Below are 9709 nucleotides of genomic sequence, written 5' to 3'. Positions count from 1 at the left end.
ACAATAGCTTAAGCTTGTCATTGTGAAAACATGCACATTAACACTGAGTAGTGCGCGCGCACACACACACACAAGCTGTTTTTTTTTTCCTTGTGGGGGCTTTACATTGACTCACATTCATTTGCTGTAGATTTATCCTAACCTTAACCATAACCAGTACTTCCCTAACACCTAACCCTGACCCTAACACTTCTCCTCATCCTATTCCCCCCCCACACTGACACTGGTGTCATTGTACAGTATAGTGTGGGGCTCCACATTAACGTCTTCAGTTTCAGCTTTCCATGTCATTTTTTGTTGGTTTGTTTTGTCTGGATCATTGTTGACCTTGGGAATACTTACAGTATGCAGTAAACATTGTGAAGTCCACTTGTTTAGTTATTCCCAGAGCCTTTGCTCGTATCCCACCCTGTTCCTCAGCAAATGCAACATGCTCAAGTGTGAAGCTGATTAGTCACTTGAAAGGAAATTAATCAGCAACCATTTTGATAATCAATTAATCATTTTGAGTGTTTTCTTAAAGAAAACCCCACATAAACTTCTCAGTTCTAACATCTTTAATATTGATATTTGCTATAATTAAATGAATATATTTGGCTATTGAACTGTTGGTTAGATCAACAGGACATTTCAAGATGTCACCTGTTCAAAAGTGTTTGCAAATTTGAATCTTTAACACCAGTTCAGTAGGATGTTGGACTGTTGGTCAGCATATTTAAAGATGTTACCTTCAGCTTTAAGAATCTGTAATAATGCTATTTTTTAAATTGTATAGATAAATCAATTATGATCAGATTAATCAATAAAAATAAAAGATACTTGTTACTTAAAGCTCTACAGAGCTAAAGAAGGACCACTGCTGCAAATATACCTTAGTATTCCATCCACCCATTATCTATACCGCTTATTCCTGAAGAGGGTCGTGGGGGGGGGCTGGAGCCAATCCCAGCTGACACTGGGCAAGAGGCGGGGTCCACCCTGGACAGGTTGCCAGTCTATCAGGGCTGACACTTAAAGACAGACACCCACACTCACAGGGGCAATTCAGAGTCACCAGTCAACCTAAGCTTCATGTCTTTGGACTGCGAGAGGAACAGAGAGAACCCATGCAGGCACAGGGAGAACATGCCAAGTCCACATAGAAAGGCCCTGGGACGGCCCAGGCTCGAGCCCAGAACCTTCTTGCTGTGACCACTGCGCTGCCATGTCGCCCTGCCTTAGCATTGTAGCTGTGAAACCCCCGTGTTGTATCACATCGCTTTTCATTTAGAGTTTCAGCTTATGACCTTTGAAACTCTTTTGGAGCACAGAAGCTGTCCCTCTTAACATAGTCAGTAGTTTTGGTGTCTTTTTACTAGTACAATTATCAGTCTTTGCGCAGATGATTTATTTATTTTTGGATCATGTTGCTTTGAAAATGTACTTAAGAAGGTGCTGATTGGCAGCTGGAAAATGAACCTTCTTACCCTGATCATGTAAGATTTTTATTGCTTATTTCACTTCTCTTATTTATTTATTTTTTGCCAAATTGTCACAATTGCTCATTTATAACAACACAATCATTAAAATCTGATTGGTAACCTTTTAATGCCTATAGGACATGAAGCTTTCACTGGAGATGTATGTGTTTACACATTAACATCTGATTCCCTTGGCCTTTCAGCGATCACCAGTTGAAAGGCTGCTTGAGAGGCCTTGGTCCCTGCGAGTTAAAGCCCTGCTGCTGGAAGCTCCCACAGTAGCTTCTGGGACCAGCGCACTCTGTATTCCATTCCGGCTCAGCTAGCTCCTTGTATAATCCTCCCAGCCCCTATTGAGGAGATGATGAAAGTTCTGCTTCCAAACTTCCACTCTTTAGAATGATTTAGTTATGAGACTGAGCTGAAATAGGGAAGGACACTAAACTAGCAGCTGGTGTGATACTATCAGGATCTTAATCAATCCAGTCAACGTTTATCATTTTGTTTACAAGGGAAAGCTTCTTGAAGGCCAGAAATACTTGTGTTCTGGTGACCTGTCCCCTCCTTGCTGATGATTTTGTGTTGACAGAATGAAGACATGCAGGCAACACACCGGCCCTGTTGTCTGCAGAATGTGATCTACTGATGTTTGCCAGGGCAACTGGCACCTACCTGCTAGTGACTGATTAGGTAGAGCTATAAAACTAGCTCTGAGTTGTTTTGCTTTGAAGGGTGACACAGGGAAACGAGTAACCGAGGGCTTCAAAAACATATTATGCAATCTCTGGAAATGTGTTGGAGAAGGAACTGTTTGTGTCTCCTAAGCTGGCCAATATTGAACTGTTGATACAAAGCCAAGCGGAACTTTCAATTCAGTGCAGTGGGGGAGGTACCACACAACAAATGAGTGTTCCCACAGGTGTAATGAGTAACTTGAATGTCGGGTCCCTTTATTGTCAGGCTGCTTTCTTGGCCAGGCTCCAGTTTCAGCCTAGTGGGAGGTATTTAAACCTGCTGCTGCTTCAGTCCAGTGTGTTTGTCTGGACCACCCCTATCCATGCACCAGGAACATGGTAACTCAAAAAGAACATTTACACACAGTAGTAATATAAAATGAACCCAATGTGTGTGCTTTGTTGACCAGCTGTGTATGGCTAAACCTAATGTCAAATCAAATGCCTCAAGTCTACCTACAACTTGAATCTACACATGTGAACAAAGAAAACAAACGATTGTTACCAAACTAGTTCTGCTGCTGGTGGTTGCTTAGGCCCTCACATGGTGAAGGCCAGGGCTGAGGCCTTCAAATAAAGAATATAAATAACTGACTTAAAGGGTCCGTGTTTATCTTAATTTTCTTTGTCCTGGTCACTGTTTCAGCTCTACTTAGTTAGCTGAACCTGCACTTTAATAAAAATAAATGGTCCTCAAAGGCTTCACCATAGTGTCACTGATAAAATCAGCTAGCGATTTATTGACATGTAATGACTCTGGGCATGAGAAAATGTGACACGAAAAGCAGTTTCACCCTGGAGAAAGGAAAGAGACATGGATCTGACAGATTACATGGTTCAAATGTCATTGTCCCATACACTACCAGTGCACGTTTGAGTATCAGTGCAATGTGGCAGTGTGTAACCCTTATCCCTGCTTCACCCCCTGACTGTCTTCTGAAACATTCCTTAGCCCTGATGTCACCAACTGTCTGAGAGGATATTGTCTGAGATTGAGGTTTATCGAGTGTGGAGTGGAGGTGGGGGCGTTGAAATGTGTGTGTGTGTGTGTGTGTGTGTGTGTGTGTGTGTGTGTGTCTGAGAGAAGAGCAAGGGGGTGTGAGTGTCTTTGTGTGTTTTTAGACTGTATCTCATCTTCCTGGCCTACTTGTGAAGTTTTGAGTCAAGTCTGAACTGGTCTCAAACAGAGCTCTGTGTTTGGTTCGGAGGAAACGCGGTAGATCCCACCTGCCTGTGCTGTAGCTGCACCAAGTCTGTGCCTGTGGGTGTCTAGAAAGGTGTGAGACATGTCTGTCTGCTTCTTTGTGCAGTGGCCAAACTCTACGTGTAGCTGTCAAGCAGGATGGGGCTGCCCTTGGCTGTGGTTTATACACAGACTTCATCATCCTAACCAATAAAAAAAAAAAACTCACTGACTAAATGTCTTGGTTTTTTCATTGTGCACAGACAATTTAACCCAGACTGCATGAATATGGGATACTCCTTGGAGCATTTCTTGATCTAATTAAGGAGAAAGAAAGTTTCCATAGCAAAGTTTGCTGCAACAGAAGCTTTTACTCCCTTTGAATCTGAGGTACTGCACTATTCTTAAAATGCATGTGTACTTTTTGTTTAGAAAACCAGAAGAGGCAGTTGAATCCTGACGAGGAATACAGTAAAAGTAACTTGTACATACATTTACCAACACACAACTGTGCTATGTAGAAGCTTGGATGTTAGAGGAAATGCCTGAGTTTTCTAGCTCAAGACTGCCTATTAATAAGCCAGGAATCCCTTTGCTGGCTTGAAAACGGTTTCTCTTTCATTTCTCCTCCAGAGTGAAGAGAGGTCCTTGCAGCTCAAGCGCCCCGTACTGTAGCCATGGTCGAACCAGCTGACGGGCCATCCACAGCCGGGCAGAGGCTAGGTGCCCCTGAAAGTTTTGGGGTGTCCTCCCTGGAGCCAGGTCTGCGCCCTCCAGCCCAGCCTCCAGGGAGACAGGTCTCCATAAGGGTACAGATGCTCGATGACACACAGGAAGTCTTCCAGATATCAGTGAGTTATCCTTGCTTCCATGTACATGTGTGGTTGGATGGTTACAGACATGATTAAGGGATTTTGTTTGAGTATGTAGGAGGGTACCCTATGTCTTTGTCGTTAACATGTAGCTGCTGATCCTCACGAAACCTGTCCAGTGTAAATGTGAATCGTGCAGGCAAAGTGATTGGTCTGCCTTACTGTCAATTAGTGTTTAGATGGTTGTTTGTAACCCCTTCTTGCTTGATGTTCTTGCAGTCCAAATGAATTACTCTCATAGATTTCTGGTTGTTATTTGAAACCAATGTTTTCCAGATGAACCCAGGTTCAGCACAGACCCGTCAGAGGGTGGCTCACTATGTTCCATTAACCTTGAGTTGTACTTCCTGGACACACACAGGAAGTGGGATAGAAGCCAGCTTCCTGTCTAAACACACCAAACCTGCAGACTCCTGATCCTGTTTCAGAGACAAAACTACACACCGGAGGCTTCGCTCTATTTCTGTCTTTATTTGTTTCTATTTATTGCAAACATCTGCCATTTTCTTGCTGCTCCAGTCGTCCATATCAATAGCTTGTAGTTCCTGTTCTCTCATCTGCTCACTCACAAATATACATATGTCAAGAGTGAGTCTGAGGCAGGTGTTTGTCCACAGCAGCCCCTTGGCTTCCTAATGCTGTTTAGAGATGTGGGCCCTCTGAGAGGTCACACTGGCAGCAGCATTATCCACCTTGGTGCTGTGTGCTTTAGTATGTCCACATTGGGTGGCTGTACTTTCTGAATTAATGTCTGCTGCAAGCTGGCAGAAATTGCTGTCATACCCTCCCCAACAATTTGCATGGCTTTAGAAAACCCATCACTGCTTTCAGCTTTAAATTTGGGGAGTTTTGTGATGATAATTAAGAAAGAATCCAGAGAGAGTCACTGTCTCAGCTGACTTGTCAAACACTCAGAGCTGCCACTTTGGGGAGCTGTAATTGGCTCTTGTGAAAATGCCAAGAATGTATGTGGTTGTTATTGTGTCAGTGCCTGAGGATGTGTCTGTTGCTGCGTAGACAGTTCGACAGGGGACTGGGCTCTGGTGTCTGTGTGCTTTTTATTTTTGGCATTTTTCAAAATCCTAACTTGATGTGAGAGTGCAGAGCTTATGGTTCCCCACAAAGCAGCAGCAGGCCTCCTCATGACAGGGATCTCTTCTACCCCTTTGTCTGTCCTTTCACATGCACAAATGAAATGGCTCATCTCTGTGGAACATCTTTATATGTCAGTGCTCAGACTAGGAAAGCAGAACACAGCAGCATGACCACAAAATGTTATGACTACACACTATTTTTTGGGTTGAAATTGTGTGGTTTGCCATCACAAGAGCCAAATGGGAACCAGTAGAAGACTGGGTGAGCATGAAAAATTAACCAAGCAAATTGATCATAGGTGTTTTCACAGATTCAGTGAAATAAGGGAGGTATTGTCTTTTGAGCTTGACTCACCTGATGTGTCTCTTCTGGTTACACTGCCCTCCAGTGTATTTGTGCAGTAGGTGGAGTCTGACAAGTGAATCAAGAGATAAGCCTGCAGCTTACACTAACGTTTGCACTCGGTTTAGCATTTTCTCGCCTTGAGGCGGTAAAGTGGAAGGCTGGCTCATTAACCAAGCCTTTTGTCTGCCAGGGTGCAGCAGAATAGGAGCATTGCATTTTACATATCCAGTGCCCAAAGGCTCCCATTCTTATTATTTGAATTCTAACCTTTTTATCGAATGTTTTAGAAGACCTTAGTGACAAACTACAGCAAAGTGACTGTGTCCCTTTGCTATTCTGCAGTTTAGCTTCTCCTGTCCTGTACGATGTTTTCCAAAGAGAGAAAAGCTTTGCCTTCAAAGGTCCAAAGGTGTACTACATCATTATGGGCCAATAAAATCAATTTTGGTCATTTATTATTCAATACATATAGTGGATTTAGGTATTTGATGCACAGAGCCCAGGCTTTCATCCTCAAAGTCCTTATGGTTTTATTTGGTGTGTATAATGTATATGTCCTGTATAATCAGTTGTGTCCTCAGGCTTTCTGCTGGGAATGTGGACCTTGTTCAGCACCGTGAACAGACTCTATTAGTCAGATTCCTGAGGGCTGACGTGGAATCCATTAGATCAAAAAGAGATCCTGCAGTTTTAGCTGGACTCTGGTGTCCAGAAAAAGGACAGGAAATGTAGGAAAAGGCTGCGTTTGATTTAAAACCATTTAAATCAAATGCAACCTTTTCCTTGTGTGTGTGACAGCTTCTGTGTGTAATCATTTGTTTATAGTTCTTTTTTTGATTTAGTCATTTTCTTTTTCTCTGACCTGAACTTGGGAAAATGTGCATTGTTTGACTACACATCACATTAATAAAGCATTGTGACGAGACATTGACACACACTGCATTAGTGACCACACACACACACACACACACACACGGAGGCTTCATTATTCATGTGGAGTGGAAACAGCATGGTAGAGGAGTGTGCAGAACATAGTTGCTCACTCCCATGTGGTAAATAATTTAAGTTAAAGGTGGTGTGCTGTGTGTGTTTGCTTGTGTGGTGAAAAATGGAGGATATGTGTCATTTGCTTCAAATTGTTTCATGTTTTGATATAATTTCCTATCAGAGAAACCATTCACAGAACCCGTATGCAGGTTGTCCCACTTAAAGTCAGACTAACTGTGTACTGGCTCTGCACAAGCAGGTTACCCCACAACACGATTTTCTACCTCTTTGTTCCAACATGCAAATATAAGGATTCAAGGACATGCACATAGCTGCTATGACTTATTCCTTTGATATTTGATGTCATTACAGTTTTAATCTGTTTAAGATGCAGTGTTTACTTATATGTCACAGAGAAACTTTGATGCATGATTTGTCCTCACAGGCCCTAGATTGTTTATCTTGAGCTCACAGCATCAGTAACTGGAGGGAAATTTCCAAGGGAAACCATTTTGGTTTGTGTGGTGGAGATCAGTGAAACTCAAAGAAAAGCAAGAAGTGACTGCATTAAACTTTAGTTTAGAAACAAGTGTGAGGTAGAAGCATTCAGGCGCTGATTTACTTTTAGAATGAAGATGTAGAAAATGTTGCTGTGCTAGCCCCATTTAAAGAAATATGGCTGATTATTTTCAGATGGACTTTAGAGACAGAATCAAATAAAAAGAGTGTCAAGAGAAAAACAATGCAGCAAAGAGTTTAAAATGCCATGTTTTGTGTGTCTGTTCTGGAAACACCCGCCTTGATGTTTTTCACATTTAGTCGTGATTTGCACATATCTCTGTGCTGGTGCCTGCAGTTGCAGCCTACCGCAGATTTGTCAGGCATCTGCAGTATCTTCATATTGCAGCTTGGACTAGGACTGCGTTATGATGACAGAGATGTTCTGCTGATTCCCTGGAGAGCAGTTGGGCTCAGTTAGGTCTGTTTCCCATGGACCTTTCATGGGTGCATCCCATTCAGTCTCTTCAGATGATCTTTTACTGAGGGACTACACGGTTTTTCCTCCCATCTTTCAATCAGTGGGGTCTGGTTGGTTAATATTTTCCTGTACTGTCCTGTCCAGCATGCTTACTTGACCTTAATCCTTGCAAGACCATCTGATATAGGTGGAAACAGATCACTGTGAGGGTTTTTGTTGCATGATTGGATGGTGGCTATGTGAGCTGCATGGTCCTGACCTTTTGTGTGTGTTTTTGTCTAGAAGAGAGCAGGGGGACGGTACAGGAGGGAGGGTCATAAGGATTAGGATGACAGAACTACTTCATAGACAACATCATTTGATGGACTAACGGTCCCCCAGTACATATGATTAATGAGCCTCGAGTCCCCTGCCACATTATGTGCAAACACACATGCTCACTCCTTATGTTCCATGTGGAGCAGTTGACATTTCTAATAGATGGGCCTTTGTGTTGTCAGCTGCCCTGGGAGTAAGCGATACATATGGAAGTAGTAGATATGAGAGAGGAGCACAGTGAGGCAGTCACATCATTAAGTAGCTGATCAAGTCACAGAAAGAGTCCGTGACACACTGACTGAATGTAGATGTTCCTTCTCTTGGTTGTAATCCATATATTTAGCATTTTAAAGGCAGAGTCTTCCTACAATTCAGTCCAAATGGTTACAGCCAGACTAAAAACACATTTGTGGGTTAACTGTGTCTTGTACCTCCTCCACAACAGAGGCATGACTGCCTCATTGTTGTGCTTCCTCCACTGAGATGAGTCTAATTGACTCTGATAGGAGCAGAAGAGCCTAGTTTTAGTGCAACCTCCCATTGGAGAACTAGTATGTACAAAGCCAGACAAGTACAGTTTTATTCAGACTAGCTCACAGAGATATTTTAAACATTATCACCTACAATCCTCTCATTAAATTTTGAGGTGTTGTACATCCTCTGCTACATTATTTACCTTGAAGCATGTGCAAATTCAGTTAGGTCTCCCATTGTTGTCAGAGAAGAGAGAGATAGGGACGTAAAGAGCAGTAAGAGATAAGAAAAAATGTGTTTTGAAGTTTGGAGCCAAAATGTGATCATGTTTCTTTGTGTCTTCTAAAGTTGGCGGCAGTCCTGGCAGTTAAGTTGCAGTGGTTTAGGTGTGTGGGCAGAGCCAAGGTGATGTTTAAACAGTAAAATGTACTTATTTCAGGGTGAGGCTGCAACGCTGGCTTTGTGATCTCTTCAAGTTTATGTCCCATCATCTCAGTAAGGCAGAGACGAGCTCCTCTCCTATACTCTCCTCTCCTCTCCTCTCCTCTCCTCACTTTCTAGATATCCCTTCCATCTCCACAGCCTCACTTCCAATCTTTCAAATATTCTTTTTCTTTCTGCTTCTTGGAGCGCATACAGAACTAACAGTAGACTTGACAGGCCTCATTCATCATTGTCCAGAGACCCACTCTGTGTGTGTGCTAAACCCCCCAGTCCCTACTCAGTCCAGTGCCGTACCATATTAACCCTATACTGATGCCGTTTACAAGGGCTCACAAGAGCCACATTAAACCACATTACATGGATATGTCAGTTTATAGGTCTGTGTGCATGAATATATACATTAAGTGCATGCAACAACGTGCCCTGCAGCTCTACAGACTCCAAAGAATAGTTAATTACAGTCCTTTTAAAATAAATATTTGATTAGATTTGCAGATGGAATATCCTCCCCATCATGACTCTCACATAGATGGGAATGCTGAATAAACATAACTAAATAATGTATTGGTTTTTTAAAAAATCATTTAAATACATAACTAACTTTTATTATATTTTTATTCATAATACTGTATAAATGGATTTGATTATATGGCTAACTGCCAAGGAGCTCTACCCTGCAATAATAACTATGTTGCTCCTTATTTACAGCCCATGTCATTTACATGGCTCATAAGTTGATGAGGACTTTTAGCCATTTAGTCTTTTAGCATTACATTATGTATGTAGCTATCAAGTGTGTGTGTGTGTGTGTGTGTGTG

The 9709-nt window shown here is 42.3% G+C and overlaps 1 protein-coding gene and 1 long non-coding RNA gene across 9 annotated transcripts in view; one reads left to right on the top strand and one right to left on the bottom strand.

Moving 5' to 3' along the window:
- LOC109971412 (uncharacterized) overlaps positions 1 to 424 on the bottom strand; it is a 2798-nt gene extending 2374 nt beyond the window's left edge. The window contains exon 1 of the long non-coding RNA XR_002276552.1: positions 343 to 424. This is a non-coding gene — a long non-coding RNA (uncharacterized LOC109971412). The remainder of the gene's footprint in view (positions 1 to 342) is intronic.
- The window catches only part of LOC109971410 (FERM, RhoGEF and pleckstrin domain-containing protein 1-like), a 57353-nt gene that overhangs the window by 698 nt on the left and 46946 nt on the right, over positions 1 to 9709 (top strand). For 6 of the 8 annotated variants that reach the window (XM_020619646.1, XM_020619648.1, XM_020619647.1 and 3 more), the window contains exon 2: positions 4011 to 4228. In XM_020619646.1, coding sequence (XP_020475302.1) covers positions 4055 to 4228 — 174 coding nt within the window. In that variant the 5' untranslated portion in view covers positions 4011 to 4054. Of the gene's footprint in view, positions 1 to 3640; positions 3768 to 3809; positions 3855 to 4010; positions 4229 to 9709 lie in introns of all 8 variants that reach the window. The other 2 variants (XM_020619644.1, XM_020619643.1) reach the window with 2 other exon arrangements.

Source organism: Monopterus albus, unplaced genomic scaffold (genome assembly GCF_001952655.1).
Source record: "Monopterus albus unplaced genomic scaffold, M_albus_1.0 scaffold224.1, whole genome shotgun sequence".
Classification (NCBI taxonomy): Eukaryota; Metazoa; Chordata; class Actinopteri; order Synbranchiformes; family Synbranchidae; genus Monopterus; species Monopterus albus.
This window is presented reverse-complemented; position numbering and strand designations above follow the sequence as displayed.